This window comes from Lepidochelys olivacea, assembly GCF_965140295.1.
Source record: "Lepidochelys olivacea isolate rLepOli2 genome assembly, chromosome: 9".
In the NCBI taxonomy this organism is placed as follows: Eukaryota; Metazoa; Chordata; order Testudines; family Cheloniidae; genus Lepidochelys; species Lepidochelys olivacea.
Window position 1 is genome coordinate 7,626,525 of NC_140419.1, and position 27,428 is coordinate 7,653,952.

At 44.9% G+C, this 27,428-nt stretch overlaps 1 protein-coding gene across 1 annotated transcript in view; it reads left to right on the top strand.

Annotated features, from left to right (window-relative positions):
• The window catches only part of LOC311526041 (cytochrome P450 2J2-like), a gene marked incomplete at both ends in the record, with an annotated part of 29,784 nt that extends 3,503 nt beyond the window's left edge, over nucleotides 1–26,281 (top strand). The window contains 8 exons of the mRNA XM_084638680.1: nucleotides 4,047–4,209; nucleotides 4,812–4,961; nucleotides 16,356–16,516; nucleotides 20,429–20,605; nucleotides 21,457–21,598; nucleotides 22,376–22,563; nucleotides 25,586–25,727; nucleotides 26,103–26,281. Of these exons, the coding sequence (XP_084494806.1) occupies nucleotides 4,047–4,209; nucleotides 4,812–4,961; nucleotides 16,356–16,516; nucleotides 20,429–20,605; nucleotides 21,457–21,598; nucleotides 22,376–22,563; nucleotides 25,586–25,727; nucleotides 26,103–26,281 (1,302 nt within the window). The remainder of the gene's footprint in view (nucleotides 1–4,046; nucleotides 4,210–4,811; nucleotides 4,962–16,355; nucleotides 16,517–20,428; nucleotides 20,606–21,456; nucleotides 21,599–22,375; nucleotides 22,564–25,585; nucleotides 25,728–26,102) is intronic.
• Nucleotides 26,282–27,428: the final 1,147 nt, after the last annotated feature.

The window sequence follows — 27,428 nt, forward strand, 5'->3', positions numbered from 1 at the left end:
GAGGTACAGTAGTAGGCTGTCCCAATCTTTCCTATCCTTGCTTACCACCTTTCTTATCATGGCCTTGAGGGTCTGGTTAAATCTTTCCACCAGACCATCGGTTTGTGGATGGTAAACTGAGGTCTGCAGCGTCTGGACATGGAGCAGGGAACACAGGTCCTTCATCAACTTAGACATGAATGGTGTTCCCAGGCCTGTGAGGATTTCTTTTGGTAGCCCTACTCGGGCAAAGATTGCCACTAATTCTTTGGTAATGCTCTTGGAAGCTGTGTTTTGTAAGCTTCTGGGTATCTGGTTGCATAGTCTAGGATGATAAGCCATACTGGTGGCCTCAGGTCATTTTCTCTAGCAGCCCCATGGTGATCCGCTTGAACAGAACTTCGATGATCGGCAGGGGTACCAGAGGAGCTCTTAGATGTGGACGAGGGCTGTGCAGTTGACATTCGGGGCAAGAGGCACAGTACCGCCGGACGTCTTTATGTACCCCCACCCAGAAGAACCTGTGTGAGAATCGCACCTGGGTTTTCTCCACTCCCAGGTGCCCTCCAAAAAGGTGACTGTGAGTGAGGCTTAATATTGCTTTCTGGTGTTTCCGGGGTACTAGGAGCTGGTGTACTTCTTGCTCCTGCATTTGCACGACCCGGTATAGGAGATTCCTCTTGATCACAAAATAAGGCCCTGACCCCCCAGGTCTTTCCCCTCTATAGGTACCCCATCTATCTCAGCCACCTCCTTCCTGGCGTTCTCTTGGGTCTTCCACCTGGTCCCGTCCAAAAGTCTCTCTCCCGGGACTTATCAGCCCAAACTCTGAGGGATCTGTCTCTGCCCTCTCGGCTGGCTCCGTGAGGTTGGGGCTGGAAGCGGTCTCTGACCCCTCTGTCTTGGGGGGTTGTCCGTGTACATCTGCCTACACAGGCAGCCCTTGGTCCTTGTATCCGGATTCGGGTACGCAAGGGCTTGGCCACCCTCCTTTCTCTCTTGGTCTTCCTACCTTTCCCCAGGACAGAGGATAGCTCCTGGGACATTTCCACGAAAAGTGGGAGGTGACATTCGCCTCCTGAAGTTCGGGGAAGTCCCCTTCCTCCAGTCCCTCCAGTAGGAGCAAGTTTCCAAACGAAGGGAAATCTCTACCTATGATCATGGATTATAGGAGGTTTGGGACTACTCCTGCTTTCATGCCGTGACATTTCCCTGAATTTCAATTTTCACTGGTATGATGGGGTAGTAACTAACAGTCCCATGGACACAGGTTACCCCCATACGCTTAGCCTGCATTAACTGGCTGCGCTTCACTAACTTACCTGAAATTAGGGTGATAGCACTCCCCGAGTGCCATGGTTTCTACCCCATTCAACTTTACCGGCCTTGTATATTTAGGTGGGGTGACTGCAACCCCTACAATATTGAGTAGGCTGTACGGGTCTGTCCCGTCCCCCAGGTTCCACTGCATGGGCTCTACGACATTGGGGCGTTGGACCGCTATGTGCCCCAACTCCCTGCACCCGTAACACTTATAATTACTTCTAGTCACTCCCCCGTCACATGGGTTAGGGGGTTTAGTCCCAGGGTTCCCCCCACTCAGGCCTTTTCCTTCCTTCTGGGTTCCTGGCTGGTTTTCGGTCCCCCTCTTCTTCCACCTAGGACTCCCTGGGGATTTGGCCACCCGACCCTCCAGGGTCAGGGTCAAGTGTTTGCTTCAGGAGGGGCCTTCCTTGGGGAGTTGGGTCAATTCCCTGGCTGTCATCCGTCTTTCCACCAAAGTGATCATTTCATCGTAGGTGGACGGATCATTCTGGCATACCCATTTGCGGAGATCTGGCAGCAGTCCCCACATGTAATGGTCCATTATCAATGCTCCAAAATCTCCTCCGGGCTGCATGCCTTGGGCCGTAGCCACTTCCGAACGAGATGTATGAGATCAAATAGTTGGGACCTCGGAGGTTTATTCTCCCTGTATTTCCACTCCTGGAACCTCTGGGCCCGTACCACTGCCGTCACCCCTGATCGTCCTAGGATCTCTGCCCTCAGCCGGGAATAGTCAGCAGCGTCCTTGATGGGCAGATCAAAGTAGGCCTTCTGAGCCTCTCTACACAAAAAAGGGGTGAAAATGCTGGCCCACTGCTCCTGGGGCCATGCCTCACACTGAGCAGACCTTTCAAATGAGAGGAGATATGCCTCTACGTCATCCTCTGCTGTCATCTTTGGCAGACAACCGGTGGTCCTCAGGGTTCGGGTCCCATCGGACTGCCGGGCCTGGGTGGTGAGGATCGTCAGCTGGTCCATTACCTCGCACAGGAGGGCTCGACCTTGGGTCGCCTGGCTCATCAATAATTGGTTGGTTTCCTACTGTAGCCTCATGGACTCCCGTTGCGCCATCGCCTGAGCCCGGGTGGCCTCCTGCTGGGCCGCCGTGACTTGCACCAGCGCTCTCACCACCTCCTCCATCGTGGTACAAACAAACACCCCAAACCATAAACCCTAGTGCACTTTTTAAAAAACAAACAAACCCTCTTTGTTCCGCCACACTGTGAACAATCAGTATCCCACTTCTCACACCAGTTGTGGCAGAGCTCCGACCTTGTCCCCGTGGGTCCCACACTTCCAGGCGGTTTATGCTAGCTTCAGAGGCTCACTGCAACCCTCCATGTAACCCTTCTCTCTCTAGGGCCAGGGATGCAGTCTACTGACCCCTTTTCATCATAAGCCAGCAAGGAGGTCGGTGAGAGAACTCCCACAGTCTCTGTTGCTCCTACGGCCTCATGCCAAAACAGTTCAGCCTCCTGTCCTGACAGGGGCCTGTCTTCCCCTCCCAGGAGGTGTTTCTGTTGTGGTGGGTTGGGGGGAACCCAGGCCCACCCTTTACTCCAGGTTCCGGCCCAGGAACCCCAATGGTAGCAGCTGTTGACAACCAGCCTTTCACTGCCAGAGTTGCTAGATTTCCCTGTGCCACTTGCCCACAGCTCTCCTGCTTCTCCCTTCTTCACCTTTACCTTAGGGCTCCCTAACCAATGACTTGAGCGTGTCTTCATGAACCAGCCCTTCAGGCACACCTCCTCTCCCCAGCTTTCCTCCGCCTGACTGGAGTGAGCCCTTTTGTAGTACCAGAGGGGCCTTAATTAGAGTCAGGTGTTCACATTAGCTTAATGGCCTCACCTGACTCTTTGCAGGTTAATTAGAGTCAGGTGTTCTCATTAGCCAGGAGCCTAGCCCCTGCTCTGGTCAGTCAGGGAACAGAAAACTGTTAATCCAGTGGCCAGTATATCTGCCTTCTGCTACTCTGCTGTACCCAACTGGCCTGGGTCTGTCACAACATTGATATCAGTGAAATGTCTCCAGACTGTGAGAACTTTGATCTCCATAGCATGACCAACTGTACACCCTAAAACAAAGTTTTGCAATAACCCAGACAATTGATTTTAAGATGGAGTAGGAAAAACTGTACTCCTGTTTTGCTGAAGTGCCATTCTCTTGAGAAACAGTTTAAATAATTACAATAGTAAGAAATTCACTTCAGACTCTGTTTCAGGAGAAAATATAAGTCTGACCTGAGAAAAGGCAATGAGAAGGAAGATAAGAAAAATCACAGGGAAGCAGTAAGAAAAGAAACGTAGAGTGCAAAAATAGTTATCTTCCTACATTGACATTGAGAAAAGCAAACACATACAATAATTCGCAATAAATGAAAACAAAAAGGAAAAAACAAATACAAAAAAAAGAAAAAACAACAAGTGTCTGTTTATTCACTTTAACTTTGAGCTGATGTAATATTTTAGTCAAAGTTCTCTGGTTCTCCTTTTGTCGCCTTTTCCCTCCTGTTGAGTGATGTTCTAACGCTCAGTGTCCATGTTGCATAAAATGGAGTAGGACTGGCATTCCATACCCAAAGTGTGTTACGTTAGGCAGCTAAATTCTGTTGTAAACTCTAATCCAATTCAGTCAGAGGCAAATGGGTTTAGTCAGAGTTATAGAAAACATCCGAAAGAAGCCTTTTAATAGATCTGCCGGTTGCTTTCAATTTTTCTGACTTATGGTTATCAACTCTCCAGTTAACCAACATCTATGGCAACATTTACACAGTGTGGATGGGGCAGACACCTGTGATTGTATTGAATGGATACAAAGCAGTAAAAGATGGCCTTATCTCCCATTCAGAAGAGATTTCTGGACGGCCTCTCACCCCCTTCTATAGGGATCTGATGGGAGAAAAAGGTAAAAGATATTACTCTTTTGCAAGGAATAATATTGAAGCATAAAGGTGGCATTCTAAGGCAGACTATTCTTCCCAGATACTGTCTTGCCACGTGGTACTTATGCAGTTGGATAGCAGGGCTCCACGCAGAACTGCAATATTAAAAAAGAAAAACAGACCAAAAAAGGCAAATCCTGTACAACTTACATAACACACCACTGGCTATGCTTCTCTTCTTTCCATAGGATTTGGAGAAAAATTTGCCCACCAAGTTGGCCTTAATATGGCTTAATTCTAAAGAGACAATGTCTCCATATACAAAACCCCCACAACAGACATGTATTCAAAGGTTTGCCTATAAGCACATCTGACACACCAATAGATGAGTTATTCTATCCTCTCCAAAAGCTGCCCCCATGGAGTTTCCAGGGATGTGACTATAACAAGATATATAATTATACTAATGGTGATAGAAACCCAAGTAACAGATCACAGCTCAAAATCTGTAAAGCACGTCATTGTTTCCTCTTACTAGAAAAAGGCATCTTAATTTAAACTTGCCTTCCGCTATAAAAGGGTTTCCTTCCTAGCAAGAGTATAATGGTGTTTCTATTGTCCTCAGGTATTTTCCTGACAAGCGGTCACACCTGGAAGCAGCAGAGACGCTTTGGTATGACGTTTCTAAGGCGCCTGGAACTGGGTAAGAAAAGCCTGGAGCACCGAATACAAGAGGAGACCAGACACCTGGTGGAGGTCTTTGCCAGTCAGAAAGGTAAATTCTTTGAAAGATTGTAATTTAGAGCTATTCCCTATATATAAGACAGGCTGTGGGAGTGATAACAAGTCTAACAGCACTTCTGTTCTTGAATGACACAGAGATGCTCATGCTGGTGGGGACTGTTATGGGTTTCTCAATTGAGCTGTAGCTCACGAAAGCTTATGCTCAAATAAATTTGTTAGTCTTGAAGGTGCCAGAAGTCCACCTGTTCTTAATTGCCTAAGTGAACGAAGCACTTTAGGAGGAGTGCTCAGGTTTGAGTGTACAGATAGACATTTAACGGGTTTTAAAAATAAATACACCAAAACCAATTTTTATTTCTCATTCATATCACTGTCCTATTGAAAACACAGGGAGCTGGAACAATCCCTATCTTTAGAGTCACCTAACACTTTCCATCACACCAAATTCTTGTGACCTTTTTGTGTGAGGCTTTACAACTCCATTGCTTGCAGGAGACCTTTGAAATTCAGCTGGGAATGGGCCCTCAGGCTAGAAACATGTCTTTCCCTTTTCCCATGAAATTTCATGCAGGCCTGGATGAAATATAAGCCACTGAAAATCACCATCTTCCCTCGCTTGTGTTGTTCAGTAACATTGTGGCAGAATGCCAAGAGAATAATAACTGAACATAAATATATATTCATAACAAATATATATTTATGAATTGAATATATTTATGAATTCAAAATACATATTTTGAATATATAAATATTCAAAAAAATGAGGTCTACCCCACCAAAGCAGTAGCACCCCATGCTGTATGGGGAATGCCTAAAGAGTCCTAAGGATCAGGGCGTGGCCGTGTTAGTCTGTATCCAGAAAAACAACAAGGAGTCCGGTGGCACCTTAAAAACTAACAGCTTTATTTGGGCATAAGCTTTCGTGGGTAAAACACCACTTCTTGATCTGAAGAAGTGGTGCTTTACCCATGAAAGCTTATGCCCAAATAAATCCATTAGTCTTTAAGGTGGCACCGGACTCCTTGTTGTTTTTTAAACAGTCCTGTCGCTCCAGAGGCAGCAGTCTCTGTTGCAATGCTGCAGGTTCAGGGTAAAAACCGTGATGATGTGCGGATGGAGCCGTTATTGGTGCACAAAATATAGCTTGCCTTTTCCCTTTGGAACCGCTCCCCCGGGAATTACACAAAGAAAACCACGTTAGAATCATAGTCATTTTGGTTGCAAAGTCAAGCACTTGAAAGAGACGAAATGCCAGAATGAAGATTGCTGCTGGAACCTGAATTTTTCCCTCTTGTGAAAATTCATTATAACCTTTCATTACCTGTTCATTCATTCATACACACAGGCCCAGAGGACTTTTATTCACTCTGGATGCACAAGACAGCAAAATTAACATTGCCCAGACAATTTTTAATCTAGCATTTGCTAACTTTTGAGCACTTTTCTTTGCCACCTAAATAACATTATTGTAATGCAGTTTTGTAGTATGTGATATCAATTTAGATTGAAGCCAGATATATTTAAAATGAATAATATACCTTACCTTTTAATGATAGCTTAGGAAATGTGAATACTTGTGTGACATTATTAATATGAACGGGGACCATATAGATCATTGTTACAACCAAGGTACTGTAAAGTGGCACCAAATCTTGTATAAAGGGGGTCAAATAAGGTGTCTAAGACAAGGTTATGATTTGCTGGTTATGATTATGCTGTCTGTATGCAGGTATCATTTTATATTTAAAGTTATAAGTATTGGCTCTATACTGTCTGTATTGCGAACTTGTGCTATGCTTCTGGGGGACACCCCAGACAATTTCGTATCAGCACTGCCTAGCCTGCTGGATGGTCCATTAAGGACCATCAGCTCTACAGCTGACCCACTGAGAGAAGGCAGACATGCCTTGTGACTCAGCAAGGTGTGCAGGGATCTGCCTATGGACAGAACTCTAAGGTTTTTCTATGCCATGTGCTGGATAGCTTGTCTTTGGGACAAAGAACGCAGAGACCACATGGCAAGAGACTATAAAAGGCTGCTGCATCTTGTCTTCAATCCTGCTTCTTACTTCTGGAGGAACCTTCCTGCAAACTGAAGCTCTGAACAAAGGACTGAATGACCCATCCCAGCTGGGGATGTTCTCCAGAGACTTGATTTAAACCTGCAGTTTATTCTTTCACTGCTACAAGCGTGAACCAAGAACTTTGCCATTACTGTATGTCATTGATTCCATTTAACCAGTTCTAGCTCTCATCTATATTTCTTTCTTTTTATGAATAAACCTTTAGATTTTAGATTCTGAAGGATTAGCAACAGCGTGATTTGTGGATAAGATCTGATTTGTACATTGATCTGGGTCTGGGGCTTGGTCCTTTGGGATTGGGAGAACCATTTTTTCTTTTACTGGGGCATTCGTTTTCATAATCATTCGTCCCCATAACGAATGGCACCGGTGGTGATACTGGGAAACTGGAGTGTCTAAGGGAATTGCTTGTGTGACTTATGGTTAGCCAGTGGGGTAAAACCGAAGTCTTCTCTGTTTGGCTGGTTTGGTGTGCAAAGAAACCCCAGCCTTGGGCTCTAACTGCCCTGCTCTGCTCTAAGCAATTTGTCCTGAATTGATACTCTCAGAAGTGTCCCACCAAAGGCAGCATTGTTACAGTAGCATAGTTGTGCTAGGATCCACAGAACCAAGGCAATTAAGCTTTGGATCAAAACCCCATGCTATCCAAATTTGAATTTTGGTATTGAGAGTCTGGTTGGTTAAGGAGCAGTTGCAATGGGTGAGCAAAGAGCATATGAGGGCCTTGACAAAAAAGCCCTGGAAGTTTTGTGTTCAGAAAAGGGGATAAGCTTTAAAAAGGTTTCAGAGTAACAGCCGTGTTAGTCTGTATTTGCAAAAAGAAAAGGAGTACTTGTGGCACCTTAGAGACTAACCAATTTATTTGAGCATGAGCTTTCGTGAGCTACAGCTCACTTCATCGGATGCATGCCGTGGAAACTGCAGCAGACTTTATATACACACAGAGAATATGAAACAATACCTCCTCCCACCCCACTGTCCTGCTGGTAATAGCTTATCTAAAGTGATCATCAAGTTGGGCCATTTCCAGCACAAATCCAGGTTTTCTCACCCTCCACCCCCCCCACACAAATTCACTCTCCTGCTGGTGATAGCCCATCCAAAGTGACAACTCTCTACACAATGTGCATGATAATCAATAACCTGGATTTGTGCAGGAAATGGCCCAACTTGATTATCATACACATTGTGTAGAGAGTTGTCACTTTGGATGGGCTATCACCAGCAGGAGAGTGAATTTGTGTGGGGGGGTGGAGGGTGAGAAAACCTGGATTTGTGCTGGAAATGGCCCAACTTGATGATCACTTTAGATAAGCTATTACCAGCAGGACAGTGGGGTGGGAGGAGGTATTGTTTCATATTCTCTGTGTGTATATAAAGTCTGCTGCAGTTTCCACGGCATGCATCCGATGAAGTGAGCTGTAGCTCACGAAAGCTCATGCTCAAATAAATTGGTTAGTCTCTAAGGTGCCACAAGTCCTCCTTTTCTTTTTGCGAATACAGACTAACACGGCTGCTACTCTGAAACCTGCCATTGTGCAAGGCACTGCATTTAGCCGTATGGAGTGGAAATCTATCAACTGCATGAAAAAACTTGTACAGATACAGACAGACATCATCTTCCTTTCCAAATGCAAACAGATGGACATTGTACCAAAAGGACTGAAGGTAAAAAATCCATTACAATCTACATACCACACAGACTATGCTGACAGCTTGTGCCACACGCTCTCAAAGAAACTGCGGAATCACCTGATCAACATCCCCTACAGCAAACAGGGAAAGATTAAGAATGAGCTCTCAAAAATGGATACTCTCATAAAAAAACAACCTTCCACACAAACTTCCTCGTGGCTGGACTTTACTAAAACTAGACAAGCCATTTACAATGCACACTTTGCTTCTCTACAAAAGAAAAAGGACACTAAACTTTCTAAACTACTACATGCTACAAGGGGCCACAGCAATGGTTCCCTCAACCCACCTAGCAATATTGTTAATCTATCCAACTATACTCTCAGCCCAGCAGAAGCAGCTGTTCTATCTCAGGGCCTCTCCTTCTGCCCCTCCACCCCCACGAACATGATACAGTTCTGTGGTGACCTAAAATCCTATTTTCGACGTCTCCGACTCAAGGAATATTTCCAAAATACCTCTGAACAACATACTAATCCACAGAGGTCTCCCTACCAACACTACAGAAAGAGGGATTCTAGGTGGACTCCTCCTGAAGGTCGAAACAGCAGACTGGACTTCTACATAGAGTGCTTCCGCCGACGTGCACGAGCTGAAATTGTGGAAAAGCAGCATCACTTGCCCCATAACCTCAGCCATGCGGAACGCAATGCCATCCACAGCCTCAGAAACAACTCTGACATCATAATCGAAAAGGCTGACAAAGGAGGTGCTGTTGTCATCATGAATAGGTCGGAATATGAACAAGAGGCTGCTCGGCAGCTCTCCAACATGAGTTTCTACAAGCCATTACCCTATGATCCCACTGAGAGTTACCAAAAGCAACTACAGCATTTGCTCAAGAAACTTCCTGAAAAAGCACAAGATCAAATCCACACAGACACACCCCTGGAACCCCGATCTACTACCCAAGATCCATAAACCTGGAAATCCTGGGCGCCCCATCATCTCAGGCATTGGCACCCTGACAGCAGGATTGTCTGGCCATGTAGACTCCCTCCTCAGGCCCTACGCTACCAGCACTTCCAGCTACCTTCGAGACACCACTGACTTCCTGAGGAAACTTCAATCCATCGGTGATCTTCCTGATAACACCATCCTGGCCACTATGGATGTAGAAGCCCTCTACACCAACATTCCACACAAAGATGGACTACAAGCCGTCAAGAACACTATCCCCGATAATGTCACGGCTAACCTGGTGGCTGGACTTTGTGACTTTGTCCTCACCCATAACTACTTTACATTTGGGGAAAATGTATTCCTTCAGATCAGCGGCACTGCTATGGGTACCCGCATGGCCCCACAGTATGCCAACATTTTTATGGCTGATTTAGAACAACGCTTCCTCAGCTCTCGTCCCCTAAAGCCCCTACTCTGCTTGCGCTATATTGATGACATCTTCATCATCTGGACCCATGGAAAAGAAGCCCTTGAGGAATTCCACCATGATTTCAACAATTTCCATCCCACCATCAACCTCAGCCTGGTCCAGTGCACACAAGAGATCCACTTCCTGGACACTACAGTGCTAATAAACAATGGTCACATAAACACCACCCTATACTGGAAACCTACTGACCGCTATTCCTACCTTCATGCCTCCAGCTTTCCCCCTGACCACACCACACGATCCATCGTCTACAGCCAAGCTCTGCGATACAACCGCATTTGCTCCAACCCCTCAGACAGAGACAAACACCTACAAGATCTCTGTCAAGCTTTCTTACAACTACAATACCCACCTGCGGAAGTAAAGAACCAGATTGATAGAGCCAGAAGAGTTCCCAGAAGTTACCTACTACAGGACAGGCCTAACAAAGAAAATAACAGAACGCCACTAGCCGTCACCTTCAGCCCCCAACTAAAACCCCTCCAACGCATTATTAAGGATCTACAACCTATCCTAAAGGATGACCCAACACCCTCACAAATCTTGGGAGACAGGCCAGTCCTTGCCTACAGACAGCCCCCCAACCTGAAGCAAACACTCATCAACAACCACATACCATACAACAGAACCACTAACCCAGGAACCTATCCTTGCAACAAAGCCCGTTGCCAACTGTGCCCACATATCTATTCAGGGGACACCATCACAGGGCCTAATAACATCAGCCACACTATCAGAGGCTCGTTCACCTGCACATCCACCAATGTGATATATGCCATCATGTGCCAGCAATGCCCCTCTGCCATTTACATTGGTCAAACTGGACAGTCTCTACGTAAAAGAATAAATGGACACAAATCAGATGTCAAGAATTATAACATTCATAAACCAGTCGGAGAACACTTCAATCTCTCTGGTCACGCAATCACAGACATGAAGGTCGCTATCTTAAAACAAAAAAACTTCAAATCCAGACTCCAGCGAGAAACTGCTGAATTGGAAAAAGAAAAGAAGTACTTGTGGCACCTTAGAGACTAACCAATTTATTTGAGCATGAGCTTTCGTGAGCTACAGCTCACTTCATCGGATGCATGCCGTGGAAACTGCAGCAGACTTTATATACACACAGAGAATATGAAACAATACCTCCTCCCACCCCACTGTCCTGCTGGTAATAGCTTATCTAAAGTGATCATCAAGTTGGGCCATTTCCAGCACAAATCCAGGTTTTCTCACCCTCCACCCCCCCACACAAATTCACTCTCCTGCTGGTGATAGCCCATCCAAAGTGACAACTCTCTACACAATGTGCATGATAATCAAGTTGGGCCATTTCCTGCACAAATCCAGGTTCTCTCACCCCCCTCCCAAAAACCACACACACAAACTCACTATACTGCTGGTAATAGCTCATCCAAAGTGACCACTCTCCCTACAATGTGCATGATAATCAAGGTGGGCCATTTCCAAGACAAATAAGGTAGCCTATTTCCCCTTGTTTTTTCCTCCCCCCCTCCCCCCAGATGTTCTGGTTTAACTTGGATTTAAACTTGGAGAGTGGTCAGTTTGGATGAGCTATTACCAGCAGGAGAGTGAGTTTGTGTGTGTATGGGAGTGGGGGGGTGAGAAAACCTGGATTTGTCCTGGAAATGGCCCACCTTGATTATCATGCACATTGTAGGGAGAGTGGTCACTTTGGATGGGCTATCACCAGCAGGAGAGTGAATTTGTGTGGTGGGGTGGAGGGTGAGAAAACCTGGATTTGTGCTGGAAATGGCCCAACTTGATGATCACTTTAGATAAGCTATTACCAGCAGGACAGTGGGGTGGGAGGAGGTATTGTTTCATATTCTCTGTGTGTATATAAAGTCTGCTGCAGTTTCCACGGTATGCATCCGATGAAGTGAGCTGTAGCTCACGAAAGCTCATGCTCAAATAAATTAGTTAGTCTCTAAGGTGCCACAAGTACTCCTTTTCTTTAACCTTTAAAAAGAAAGCTACAAATCAAGAACTGAGAGAGCTGTTAATGGCCAGTGATCAGAAGGCAGGAGCACAGCCCTTACCTGATACTACAGAAGCTGCAGAAGCAATTAGAATGCAAAAGGCAGCAAGTAAACTGCACCTCGAGCATGAACAGAAACTAGCAGACATTCCACTGCTGGAAAAGCAAAAGAATGCTGAATTGGAAAGAGAAGCTACTATAAGAGAGGAAAGGGCTCGTAAGGAGCGTATTGAGCTGCCGGCTGCTGACGAGAGGGTTCGCCAGATGCAACAGGAGACTCACCAGATGCAACAGGAGATGGCCAGACCTCAGCTCCAAGTCAAAAAAGCAATGGAAGAACAGCTAAAATTGTATCCTCTTGGAAGTCCAGTTTATAACAATATTGGTATACTATATATTACTCTGAGCAGTTTTCTGTGTTTAACCAGTTTTGCTATGGCCAGGGAGAGGGGGATTCTAACCTGGTGGGAATTAGCTATTTATCCGTGGAAAAAAGCTGTTTGTCCACGAATGCAGTTTCTGAATGTCTGTCTAAGGTCTCAGAAGTGAATCTGGAATTAGATCAAGCACAGAAAAAACTCATTGGTCAAGAAAATGTTTCACAGGAGCAGATTAAAGTGGATGGTCAGGTTAAAGCCCTAGCTGAGGAAGAAAAGGGTAGATTTTTGATGGGAGAGGAGGACAAAGAAAGTTTGGATGAGCCTAGACAGACTTGTGAGCTGATGGCTTTATCCAGTCAGCAGTTTGGAAAGGCAAGGATGGTGGAAGATGAGTGTCCCTGTACCTTACCTGTGTGGAGAATTGTGACAGTGAAGGAAATGTGCCTGTGTCTGTCAGGGGTAATGGCTTACCTATGGAGGGAGCTACCCCAGCCTCCAAGCAGTTGCCTGTGAACAGCTGTGTGTGCTGGGACAAGGGGAATGAGATCCCAAGTTGTGTGTCTGTTAAAGCGGAAGGTTTCTCCAGCTCTTCTTTGTCTGTAAAGGTTTCAGAGTAGCAGCCGTGTTAATCTGTATTTGCAAAAAGAAAAAGGAGTACTAGTGGCACCTTAGAGACTAACCAATTTATTTGAGCATAAGCTTTCGTGAGCTACAGCTCACTTCATCGGATGCATTCAGTGGAAAATACAGTGAGGAGATTTATATACACACCGAACATGAAAAAATGGGTGTTATCATACACACTGTAAGGAGAGTGATCGCTTAAGATGAGCTATTACCAGCAGGAGAGCAGGGGGGAGAAAACCTTTTGTAGTGATAATCAGGGTGGGCCATTTCCAGCAGTTAACAGAAACGTCCAAGGAGCAGTAGGGGGGTGGGGGAAATACTGGGAAATAGTTTTACTTTGTGTAATGACACATCCACTCCCAGTCTCTATTCAAGCCTAAGTTAATTGTATCCAGTTTGCAAATTAATTCCAATTCAGCAGTCTCTCATTGGAGTCTGTTTTTGAAGTCTTTTTCTTCTAATATTACGACCTTTAGGTCTGAAATAGAGTGACCAGAGAGATTGAAGTGTTCTCCGACTGGTTTATGAATGTTATAATTCTTGACGTCTGATTTGTGTCCATTTATTCTTTTACGTAGAGACTATCCAGTTTGACCAATGTACATGGCAGAGGGGCATTGCTGGCACATGATGGCATATCTCACATTGATAGATGTGCAGGTGAATGAGCCTCTGATAGTGTGGCTGATGTGATTAGGCCCTATGATGGTGTTCCCTGAATAGATATGTGGACACAGTTGGCAACAGGCTTTGTTGCAAAGATAGGTTCCTGGGTTAGTGGTTCTGTTGTGTGGTGTGTGGTTGCTGGTGAGTATTTGCTTCAGGTTGGGGGGCTGTCTGTAGGCAAGGACTGGCCTGTCTCCCAAGATCTGTGAGAGTGTTGGGTTGTCCTTCAGGATAGGTTGTAGATCCTTGATGATGCATTGGAGAGGTTTTAGTTGGGGGCTGAAGGTGATGGCTAGTGGTGTTGTGTTATTATCTTTGTTGGGCCTGTCCCATAGTAGGTGACTCCTGGGTACTCTTCTGGCTCTGTCAATTTGTTTCTTCACTTCAGCAGGTGGGTATTGTAGTTGTAAGAATGCTTGATAGAGATCTTGCAGGTGTTTGTCTCTATCTGAGGGGTTGGAGCAAATGTGGTTGTATCGTAGAGCTTGGCTGTAGACGATGGATCGTGTGGTGTGGTCTGGGTGAAAGCTGGAGGCATGTAGGTAGGAATAGCGGTCAGTAGGTTTCCGGTATAGGGTGGTGTTTATGTGACCATTGCTGATTAGCACCGTAGTGTCCAGGAAGTGGATCTGTTGTGTCGATTGGTCCAGGCTGAGGTTGATGTTGGGAAGGAAATTGTTGAAATCATTGTGGAATTCCTCAAGGGCTTCTTTTCCATGGGTCCAGATGATGAAGATGTCATCAATATAGCGCAAGTAGAGTAGGGGCGTTAGGGGATGAGAGCTGAGGAAGCGTTGTTCTAAGTCAGCCATAAAAATGTTGACATACTGTGGGACCGTGCGGGTACCCATAGCAGTGCCGCTGATTTGAAGATATACATTGTCCCCAAATGTGAAATAGTTATGGGTGAGGACAAAGTCACCAAGTTCAGCCACCAGGTTTGCCTTGACATTATCGGGGATAGCCTCTGTCCTTCATGCCATTGGAGATTTTTTCAAATATTTTGGCATTTTGTCTTTTCGAATGGAGTTCTGCCAGCACGGATTCGTCTCACCATACAGCGATCAGATCCCGTACCTTCCGTTCGGTCCATGTTGGAGCTCTTCAGTGATTCTGGGACTGCATGGTCTCCTGTGATGATGAGCTCTGCATGGTGACCTGTGCAGGTGAGCTCGCCACGCTGGCCAAACAGGAAATGAGATTCAAAAGTTCGCGGGCCTTTTTCTGTCTACCTGGCCAGTGCATCTGAGTTGAGAGCACTGTCCAGAGCGGTCACAACTGAGCACTCTGGGATAGCTCCTAGAGGCCAATACTGTCGAATTGCATCCACAGTACCCCAAATTCGAGCCGGCAAGGCTGATTTCAGTGCTAATCCCCTTGTTGGGGGTGGAGTAAAGAAATAGATTTTAAGAGTCCTTTAAGTAAAAAAAAAAAAAAATGGCTGTCATGTGGACGGGTGCAGGGTTAAATCGAGATAACGCTGCTAAATTCGACCTCAACTCATAGTGTAGACCAGGCCTCTGTAAGACAGAGTCCAGCCTTGAAATTGGTAGAGTCACCGATCTGAAAACCGGTAAACAGGTTCCTGCCTGTGTTGATGCAAATTACCTGCTGACAGGGAGAAGAAAGACTTGCTAATAGCTGTTAGCAAAGATATCACACCCAACCAGCCAGTGAATTCTGTTAAGCAAGAGAAATCAGGGTTTGATCCTTCAGGACAAGGAGGAAAAAGAAAACTTGATTTTGCAAAGGGAAGCCACAGGGTAACCCTAAAAGGCCCAAACCCCAATGGTATTAAGCCAAAGGTGTGGCATGACAAGAATAATTGTAAATGGACACTTGCAATAGATTTGATGTTATTGCTAATGGTTATTTTTTTAACTAATATGTTATATAGAACTGTAAAAATGTACAAGGTGCCTAATCTTTTGAAAAAACCCTTGAACATGTTAAGAGTGATACATGAAAACACACTTTATGTTAAAAGGCCTTGTAATGCTGATGTTGCACAGTTAGTGCCTGTAAACAGTCCTGGAACTTTTCACGGGAGAAAAGACATTCCAAACTTGATGTCATTTCAAAGTTTGGAAGAAACTAAAACTTTGTCAGTAGAAAGGAAAAATTAAAACTCCTGCCTAGAAGCTTGAGGACCTATGCTCTTATTTCAGTGCACAGCACAGAGGGGAGAAAAAAATGCAGTAATTCCACACAAAACAGGCCACAGACCAAACAGGGAAACATAGATGCAAGGGTTGTTTCCTCCAAACGTATTATATTCAGTAGCATCGTTCCATTGTAAAGGACAAGGACTAACATAAATAAATTCCAAGCATCTCTTCACAAATATCTTCAGTTCTTTTAGAAAAAGGAAGTCCTCTCCAGGTTCTAGTTCCTCTGTTTAGTTTACATTAAATAGAATTCACTCCTTTGTAAAATGTCTCACTTATCTAAAAGTAATTCAATCTCCTTTACATTGTACAACTGCTTGTACTATTGTGCAGATTCCTTCATGGTCCTCCTTAACACTCCTCACCACAGTCCATTCAGTGGTTCTAAGTAACACTTGCCGTATTTTCAGGGAAATCCTTCGACCCCCATACCCACATCGTCTATGCTGTCGCAAATGTGATCTGCACTGTGGTTTTTGGCCATCGCTTCTCCAGTGAGGATGATTCCTTCAACCGGCTCATCAAAGCCATCTATTTTGTGATCTTCTTCCAGGCCACGATCTGGGGCAGGGTGAGCATACAGTTATTCCGGTTCTTATCACTGTAAAGTTTATCTATGCTTCACCAGGAAAACCAAAGGGTTAATGGTTACTGTACATACATAGTACAGAGAGATGGACATTACCACAGCATGTAATTTCCAAAAAGTATTATGCAGGATTTTTGCTTATGAAGCAGTAAATACACACTTCATAGATCTCATGTCTTATTTATAGGACACCATCAGTAAATCATGTGGCCCAAGACTTGAGTTATTAGTACAAATCATTACTTCTTTTGGCAGCAGATTTCCAAATCATTTAATGTGTTTCAAAACCAAGAAACGTTTACATAAACGTGTGCGTCTTGAACCAGATTTCTAAATGCTAGTACTAAACCTAACACTCTTGGAATGCTGATTTTGTACTTGGAAACTGAGACATAAAAGTACAGTTAATAAAATCCAAAACTTTGAAGCCCTGTCATTTTGAGCAGATTTCTGATCAGTCTTGCTCAAGATCTGATCTACAAATCCTAAATGTATGTTCTATACTGCATTCTCTCTCAGAATTTATGTTTAAACTAATCTGCACGTATATTCTGTATGGATGATGCTTTTTCTTCTCCTTTTAAGGCCAGAAGGGGCCATCAAATTATCTTGTCTGACCTCTTGTATGATACAGAGGCCATAGAATTTCATCATGACTAAAGCATATTTTTAAACTAGGGCTGTCGATTAATCGCAGTTAACTCACGTGATTAACTCAAAAAAATTAATCGCGATTAAAAAAATTAATCGCAATTAATCGCAGTTTTAATCACATTGTTAAACAATAGAATACCAATTGAAATTTATTAAATATTTTGAATGTTTTTCTACATTTTCATATATATTGTATCTGGGTTGTAATTGAAATCAAGGTGTATATTATTTTTTATTACAAATATTTGCACTGTAAAAATAATAAACAAAAGAAATAGTATGAAGTGAATTGAAAAATACAAGTACTGGAGTGCAATCTCTCTATCATGAAAGTGCAGCTTACAAATGTAGATTTTTTTTGTTACATAACTTCACTCAAAAACAAAACAACGTAAAACTTCAGAGCCTACAAGTCCACTCAGTCCTATTTCTTGTTCAGCCAATCACCAAAGACAAACAAGTTTGTTACATTTACAGGAGATCATGCTGCCCGCTTCTTATTTACAATGTCACCAGAAAGTGAGAACAGTTGTTCACATGGCACTTTTGTAGCTGGCATTGCAAGGTATTAACATGCCAGATATGCTAAACATTCATATTCCCCTTCTTGCTTCGACCACCATTCCAGAGGACATGCTTCCATGCCGATGACGCTCGTTAAAAAAATAATGTGTTAATTAAATTTGTGACTGAACTCCTTGGGGGAGAATTGTATGGCCCCTACTCTGTTTTACCCACATTCTGCCATACATTTCGTGATATAGCAGTCTCGGATGATGACCCAGCACATGTTGCTCATTTTAAGAACACTTTCACTGCAGATTTCAGAAAATGCAAAGAAGGTACCAATGTGAGATTTCTAAAGATCGCTACAGCACTCGACTCAAGGTTTAAGAATCTGAAGTGCCTTCCAAAATCCGAGAGGCAAAAGGTTTGGAGCATGCTTTCAGAAGTCTTAAAACAGCAACACTCCTATGTGGAAACTACAGAACCCGAACCACCAAAAAAGAAAATCAACCTTCTGCTAGTGGCATCTAACTCAGATAATGAAAATGAACATGTGTTGGTCCACACTGCCTTGGATTGGTACAGAGCAGAACCCGTCATCAGCATGAACACATGTCCCCTGGAATGGTGGTTGAAGCATGAAGGGATATATGAATCTTTAGTGCATCTGGCACGTAAATATCTTGTGATGCTGGCTACAACAGTGCCATGCGAATGCCTGTCCTCACTTTCTGGTGACATTATAAACAAGAAGCAGGCAGCATTATCTCCAGCAAATGTGAACAAACTTGTTTGTCTGAGTGATTGGCTGAATGAGAAGTAGGACTGAGTGGATTTGCAGGCTCTAAAATTTTACATTGTTTTGTTTTTGAATGCAAGTTTTTTGTACATAATTCTACATTTGCAAGTTCAACTTTCATGATAAAGAGATTTCCCTACAGTCCTTGTATTAGGTGAATTGAAAAATACTATTTTTTTTTTTACAGTGCAAATACTTGTAATCAAAAATAAATAAAAAGTGAGCACTGTACACTTTGTATTCTGTGTTGTAACTGAAATCAATATCTTTGAAAATGTAGAAAACATCCAAAATATTAAAATAAATGGTATTCTATTATGGTTTAACACTGTGATTAATCACACAATTAATCACGATTCATTTTTTTAATCGCTTGACAGCCCTATTTTAAACGTATCTGAAGTTTATCTGTTTATTGGGCTATGTCACCTTTCTGGCATTCTAGTATTCACTGATAGTATTTTTGGGTACCCGGAGGCCTTCAAGTAGGGGTGCTTCAGAAATTAAAACATAAATGTAAGCGAACACTGCAGAAGTTGCTCTGCTTACAGCCCTAGAGACCAAAATCCTCTAGCCACAGAAGAGGCACAGCATAAGCAATGCAAAAGAAAGCTTCCCACAAATGACTTCCTAACGGTGCATCTCATCTCTGTTTTGGAGGGAACACATCTAGGAATTCAGCCTCCACACCCACTCAGTCTTCAGTCTCTTTAGCGAGGAAGTTAAACAGGGCGACAATAGCATAGGTGCTGCGCCTGCTCCCTAGTAACTAGACTTGGGGTACTACCACCTGCTCCATGACCACACATGTCACTGAGCAGATGTCACCTCTCTGCAGCTTCTGGTCAACATGCTCCATGGCCTGGGCTCATGGTGCCTGTGGGTCTGTCTACACTGCAATAAAACGGCCAAAGCTGGCCCGTCAGCTGAGTCAGGCTTGTGGGGCTCAGACTGCGGGGCTATAATATTGCAGTGGAGATGTTTGGTCTGGAGCCCAGACTCTAAGACCCTGCAATGGGGGAGAGACCCAGAGCCCAGGCTCCACCTCGAGCCCCAATAGCTGCACTGCAATTTTACAGCCCGGCAGCCTGAGCCCCGCAAGCCCGAATTAGCTGATAGCGATGAGCCAAGGGTGTTTTATTGCAGAGTAGACATAACTTAAAAAGAAAAGGAGGACTTGTGGCACCTTAGAGACTAACCAATTTATTTGAGCATGAGCTTTCGTGAGCTACAGCTCACTGAAGTGAGCTGTAGCTCACGAAAGCTCATGCTCAAATAAATTGGTTAGTCTCTAAGGTGCCACAAGTCCTCCTTTTCTTTTTGCGAATACAGACTAACACGGCTGTTACTCTGAAACATAACTTAAAAACAGTCCAAAGCTCCAGGAAAAAGACCGTGGTCAGCAACTGTGCCCCTCTGGCACAAAGGAACGCTCCACATCTGGGGGTGATCCAAGACTGTGGATTGAATTCCCCCAGGCACTAAGGACCATGACAGACCTAACTACTTTCCACACCTAATGCAAGGTGCATTTCTTTAACCTTGCCTTCTCTTACCTAAACACAGAGCAACAAGTATATTTATATTAAAAACACCCTTCTGAAACAAGACTCTCCAATGCACGTGCTCTGGGGAGAGAATGAGCGAACAAACTCCATGATAGGTGTGCACACACGTTGTTTAATGAACACTGGAGAGCACTCAGATACTACCATGAATAAGCACAGTACAAAAATGTATGTAGAACAGATCAGTTTAGTCCAGATCAGAACTGACTTAAAGCAGAGGTTAAAAGGTTTCATATTCCTACTAGAAATGTAAACCCTCCAGTCCCTTCATACTTTTATTTAAGTTTTCATGACACTTTAAACTTCCTCAGGTTCACTTGCTTATATCAGAGAACTCACATCATCTCCCCTATGTTTTACCCATAGATGTATGATGCTTTCCCATGGTTTATGCATCATCTCCCAGGACCTCACCAGGAAGTGTTTGTGTACACCAATTTTATGCATAATTTAGTTAAGAACGAAGTCCGAAGTCATGAGGAGAGATGGAAAGAAGATGATCCACAGGATCTCATTGACTTCTACCTGGCTCAGATAGCAAAAGTAAGTGCCTGTACTCTGTATAACACTAGCTTCTCCTTAGCCTCACTGTCCACTGCAGAGAGACTTAGTTGAAGGATTGCTAAATAATTTTATAGATTAATATTTCAAATCTTCCTGTAATTTGGGACTTCAGAAGCATTTTTGTTTCCCCCCTGCCATTTGTTGGACATTTCACGAGACGTTTTCATCAAGCAACACTAACCGTGTCAGCTGCCTCCCCTGCGCCCCCTTGTGGCTAAGGGTGGTGCTGCAATACCCAGCCTCAGTTTCCGCTCTTGGTTCCTCACACTCAAAAGAGGCTTTCCCAAGTCCAGCAGCAGCAGCACCTCTTTGGGCTGATTTTAACGAAGTTCCAGAACAAACACAAAAGCTTTCCCACTCAGCCTTAAGCTGGGCAGAGCCCCTTTTTGCTGAGGTACTGTCTCTTCCTCTGTTCTCTAAGCCACTGGAGCAGACGCCAGGCCTGGCCCCCTTCTTGGTCTCTCCCCAAAAGGAAAACAAAATCGTCCAGAGGGGTCTTTCTACCCAGCCCCAAATCCCCTCCCAGGAATCACTACAGGAGGCAAACACGCTCCCTGCAGCTTCACTCTGTCGCCCCCATCCATTTGGCCATCCACCAGCCTCTGTTTTTCTACCTCCCCAGAGGTTCGATTTAGTCACACACCTGCCTGTCACATGACTTGCTTCCTTCTCTCCGCCAGGGGAGGAAAATTAGCTGTGTCACAGGTGGGCTGAGAGATACGTCCCTTTAGAAGGGCCAGCCAACCTGTGAAAAATGTGTTAATTACCACACAGTCAACCGTACTCCTGTAGAACCTTCTGCTTTCAAATCTTGTGAATGTCACCTTCAGACCAAAGATGACCCCACCTCCACCTTTAACGAAGATAACATGGTTCAGACTGTGGCTGATCTTTTGCTGGGAGGGACAGAAACCACAACTATCACCCTGTGCTGGGCACTCCTCTATATGCTGCAATACCCAGATATCCAAGGTGAGTGGATGCGCATCGAAGGGACACACATTAAAGTTTGCCAATAATTACTAAACAAATATTAGCTCAGATTAACAGGGTGCTGTAAGACAAAGTGACCTGCCAGCAATGAACATCAGTGCTTAGCTGTTAATATCTAACAGCTCAGAAAAGAGAATTTAATCTATGAAATATCATGAAAGGAAATAGAAATATGCTGTCACCCCATCAGCTGCCTGAAATGCAACACCAGCAGGCTACTGGTCTCCCCCTTCATACTAAGACAATAGCGAGGGAAGATAGCAGGCTAAAGGGGCAATTTCACAAGTAAAACAAGCATATTTTCTCTCACGAATACCTTTTCATTGCCAAAGTAGAAACAGTGAGCAGCACTTAAAAATTTACCTAATCTGACATGTATTTATAACTTTCCTGTCAAAAGATATGGTGAATATAATGGGAATATGTCAATGTCCCTCGTTTCATCTAAACGGGAATACGCAGGCACTTCTGTAAAGATTAATTTGAAAGAGAAGTACCATTTGAGAAATTACCATGAGCTCTGGGGAAACGCTCCCCCTCTCAACTTCAAACCAATGCAGGGATCAAACCACACTCCAAAGCATCTCAAGGCAACGTATTCTTATTTTACAAAACCCTGGATTGTGTACGTCCAGTCAAGGGACACACAGCAAGTTAACACAGCTTTGTAAAGAGATGGGCGTATTAAAAAGAAAACCAGAAAAAGGGACGAAAAATATTCACCGGTTATCAGTAAAACCGAGTATTTCTTTGCAGAGAGAGTCCAGAAGGAACTAGACACGGTTCTGGAACCTTCCCAACTAATCCACTATGAGGACCGGAAGAAACTGCCTTACACAAACGCTGTGATTCATGAGATCTTGCGCTGCAGCAACATTACTGCTGTCGGGGCCCCTCGGCAGTGCGTGAAGGATACAACAGTGCTGGGGTTTCCCGTTGAAAAGGTACAACGGTATTCCCCATGTTAATGACCCCTGCTTCTTTTGCATCATTATTACTAAAGGCACGTCTACACTAGAGACATACATCAACTTATGTTACGTCGACTTACAGACACTGTTACAGCCTACAGCAGAGGGGGGCAAACTACGGCCCGCAGGCCATATCCAGCCCTCAGGACCCTTCCCTCTGGCCCCTGAGCTCCTGCCAGGGAACGGGGTCAGGACAGGCTTGCAGAGGAGCCAGCCCAATTCCCCCGCAGCGTGGTGAGCGGGCCAGAGGCTAGCCCCTGGTCCCTCCCCTCTTCCCTCCCTCACAGTCACAGTTCCCCCAGCTCCTGGGCAGCATGGCTGCAGCTCCAGCCGGGCGGCACCGCTATAGCGTGGCCAGGGGGAGTTACGGGGGGGGAGGGGGGCGAGGAGCAGGGGGAGTTGCAGGAGGGCGGTCAAGGGGTCTGGGCCCTGCTGCCAGGGACAGTGGCAGAGCAAGCCAGGGCCCCCCTCCACCTCCAGCATGCTTGGCCCCTGTCCCCAGCAGCCAAGCCCAGACAGGGAGCGAGCCCTGCCCGACTGCCAGGAAGAGCAGCCAAACGAGCAGGGGAAACGCACAGGGAAAGGACTGAGCCCCCCTTTCCCCCACTCCACAAGTAACGTGGGGCAGGAGAGCAGGGAGGGTTGGATAGGGGGCAGGGGGGCTTCAGGGGGTCAGTCACGGGGTGGGGAGCAGGGAGGATTGGACAGGGGACGGACGTCCTGGGGGGATGATCAGGGGGCAGAGAGCAGGGGTGTTTGGATAAGATGCAGGAGTCCCAGGGGGCAGTGGCCAGGCCATGCATAGCCTCCCCCAGCCTTCCCTACCTGGCCCTCTATACAATTTTTGTACCCGATGTGGCCCTAGGGCCAAAAAGTTTGCTCACCCCTGGCCTACAGTCTACACTACAGATTTACAGTTGTAATTACTGCTGTGGCTGATGTCCACACTACCCTCCTACTGTTGGTGGCATGCATCCTCACTAGAAGCACTTCCATTGACTGAAGAGGGGCAGTGTAGGGAGGCTAAGAGCCAGGGCTCTCAGCTCCCTGCAGCTCCCCACTGGGAGCCCAGCTGCTCCCCCCCGCTCCCAGGCTCTTGGTTCCCCACTCCCACCTGTGAGTGGAGGCCAGCCACCTGGGGTTCGTGCCTCCCTGCTCACAGCTGGGTGCAGGGGGCAGCTGCCCGGGCTTCTCGGCTCCCTGAGTGGGAAGCCGCCTTGCAACAGCCCAGCCAGGCTCCAGCTACCCAGCTTTCTTGTCAATTTCACTGCTCCAGCATGGAGCTGTAAAATTGACAAGACAGCCAACAGCTGCTGTGGCTACACAGACACTGTGTTGTCATAACTACACCAACGTAAGTCCTATGCCTCTCCTGGAGGTGGAGTTATTATGTCGGTGTAGCAGGGCACTTACATCAGTGGGACAAAGCTGTGGTGTGTACACTGACATAATTAGGTCAATGTAAAGTGCCTTCCATCCACCTAACTGTGTAGCGTAAACCAGGCCTAAGTAGTCATGTTACACTCATGCCTCGCTATCCTAATCAAGGATCAGGGCCCCACTGTGGTAAGAACTTCAGAAAAAATAGCCAAGACGACAGTCCCTGCCCCCAAACACTTTCCGTCTATACATGAGACAGGACAGAACAGGCAAATAGGGTGGAAGTAGGTTGGGAGTTGAAAAATGACCACAGCTTTGCAGAAGTAGTCTAGGCCTGTAGGCATCATGGCATCAAGGTTTTAAGGGTGGGGGAAGAGAGATGGTGGTGTGCTTTATCAATTTGATTGGGCATTTTCCCCACACATATGAGAGGATCACAGGAGAAAGCCTGGAGGCGTTTGAGGGAGATGATGATTAGGGCTGCCGTCAATACCAAGCAAAGGCAGGAGCCAACTATTCAATGTGCCAGTAGATCTTACCGATAGCATGGGGCTCACTGGTGAAGGGCCAGAAATGCAAAGACAAGGAGCTAGTGTCTGATGTGGTGTGATAGACGGACCCAGCAAAGAAATGGAAAGAGACGGTTAATGTGGTTAGAGTGACAAGCCATGAATGCAATCCTAGTAGCAGAATTTTGAATACACTTGAGAGGGACAATGTAGCTGGCATCAAGGCCAGAGAAGAAGAGATTATAAGGCTCATGGCATAAAATGATGAGATTAGATGACAGTCTGGACACAGACAAGGCCAAATCTTTGAAATATTATATTGGTGGCAGCAGCAAGATTTGGCTGCAGTCTAGATTTGTGAGTTTGGAGAGAAGGCCAAGTTGATGAGAACATCCAAATTATGGTCTTGCAACAACTGGGAGGGTGGTGGTGTTATCCACAGTGATGGAGTAAATGGAGAAAGAAGAAGGCCAAAACTCAGTTTTGACCATGTTGAATTGAAGGTTCCAGCTGGACATCCATGAAGAAATGTTAGAAAAGCTATCTCAGATGTAGAACTGGATGGAGAGGAACTCAAAGCAGTAGTTACAGAAGACATATTCTATGTGTGGAGGTGGAGGGGAAAGGGACAGGGAAGTAAGTGGGGTAAAGGTTAGATTTTTTTCATGATAGGGAAGAGAAAAGCATGCATTTATTGAGAGGAGTGAGTGGTTAAGAGAGAGCAAGGAAGAGGGTGAATGGGGTGAAGGGAGGTAGAGTAGGATCGGGTTGCTGGGACAGATGGATTAAAGGAGGGCAGATGAGAAACCTCTGTGTCAGTAATAGAGGAGAAGGAGAGAATATGATAAAAGGAAAAAGAGGACAATTTGTAACAGAACATTTGAGTACAGTACTATCAGATGTGACCCTGGTGAACCACGCTGATAAGCAGAGAAATGAGGCTAGACAGTCTGAGCCACACAGCTGCTATAAAAGGGCATAGACTTGTTGATGTCAATGAAGCCACACTGATTTACACAAGCTGAGAACCTGCTCCTGTTTTTAATGCTTAGCTAACAAAGACTAATTCACAAATAGAAGACAATTAAGTTTTGCTTCTTTTTCAGGGCACAATTGTATTGCCAAACTTACACTCTGCTGTATACGATTCTGAACACTGGGAGACCCCATGGAAGTTCAACCCGAGTCACTTTCTCGATTCAGATGGCAACTTTGTAAACAATGAAGCATTCATACCTTTCTCAGCAGGTATTTCACTGGCATCTAAATCTGCTTGCTCCAAGTATGTAAGCATGTGAGATGCTAGCTACATACATGGGGCAGTTAGCCCTTCCCGCTGGTTCCACCGTGGCAGCCATGCTTTATTTCTAGTGATCTAGCATGGGCATGTCTCCATGATCTGCCTGTGAATTACATCCCCGGCTCGAAGCATAGACATACCCAAAGCCAGATATATATCTAGCATCTCAGGTAAAGAAAATTATACAGATTATGTCCCTCTGAGGCAACTTCTCACCTTAGCGTCCAAGAGACTCAGCAGAATTTTGTTTGGAAATTCACTTTTCTCTGACTCACTCTGCAATCATTTGTAGGAGTAATGCCCTTCTCTTGTTCCTTCCGTAGGGCATCGGGTGTGTTTGGGGGAACAGATGGCAAGAACTGAGCTCTTCATCTTCTTTGTCAACCTGCTGCGGGTGTTCACATTCCAGCTTCCAGAGGGAGTGAAGGAAGTCAATCTAAACTATATTTTAGGGGCTATATTGCAGCCACATCCATATAAGCTCCATGTGGTTCCACGCTAGTCTGAAATGAACCATAAATGGAGGTGATTCTGTCAGGGATTTTAATATTCATCTTGTACTTTATCTTATTAGTCTTATTTGATAATTCAGTATTGTGACAGTGGATGGAGATAGTTTTATTTAGGAACACAGACTTATTAAATTTTAACTTTTAAAAAATAAATGCATTTGCCAAAGATCAAGCGATCTTCAGTGTACAAAAGTGCAAGGTAACACCTATTGGAAAGAATTATCTAAACTATTTCTACACAGTAGAGATACTGATGAACTAGCTGTAGTCCCACCACGGCTGCACAATTGTCCAGATATAATAAAGATGCATTATTTTAACTGAACTTCAGTGTGTACCATTCACTCTTCTGTGTTCACAAAACCTCTCCTCTCTCCTTCAAAGTTCATTTCACATGTTTTTATCCAAAGGCTATCAATGTACTTTGGGTCCCCCTTCCTTTACTCTCTCTGGGAGGACTATTCACAGTAGTAAAGTTAAGCATGCACATGTCTGCAGTTTTAGGGCCTCATGTCCTCTCACAACCACCATTCTTTTGAATGTCCCTTTGGATTTGGCAATGTGACATGTCACTATAGTGTTACAGATTCTTTTTGTTCGCCTTCTTCTCCTGGTTTCCTCATTAAAGCTACTGTCTCTTGACAAGTTGCTTATGCATCTGTTTTGTTATATCAATCACGGCATCTCCAGGAACCAACTCTTTTTTTTCTTAAGAATCCCTCGTTTCCCCTTACAACTCCATCCTCTTTGGAGAGGTTAGTGGGACAACATTCTACTACTGGTTACTTAAAGTGAGGGCACTGAGCAGTTGAGAACTGAAGAAATTAGATCAAATTACCACCATTTCTTAGGATCACCCCTAGATATAACACTATTCTATGAAAATTAAGGGTTAGGTGCACTTGGTACTACCATTTATTGCATCACCATCCCACTAATCTCAACCAAACGTATCGCGCTCTGTTGATTCCACTTCTGAAAAGGTTCCGTTTCCAAATCGGCTGCGTGCAGCCTAGTTTTCTTCAGTTTCTGAAGCTCAATAGGGAAAACCGTAAAAGATTCTGGAGTGAGTTTTGACGCTGAAAGTATCATTGTGCATGTGAAGCTGCTGTAAAGTCAATGTCAGAGGAGAACTGG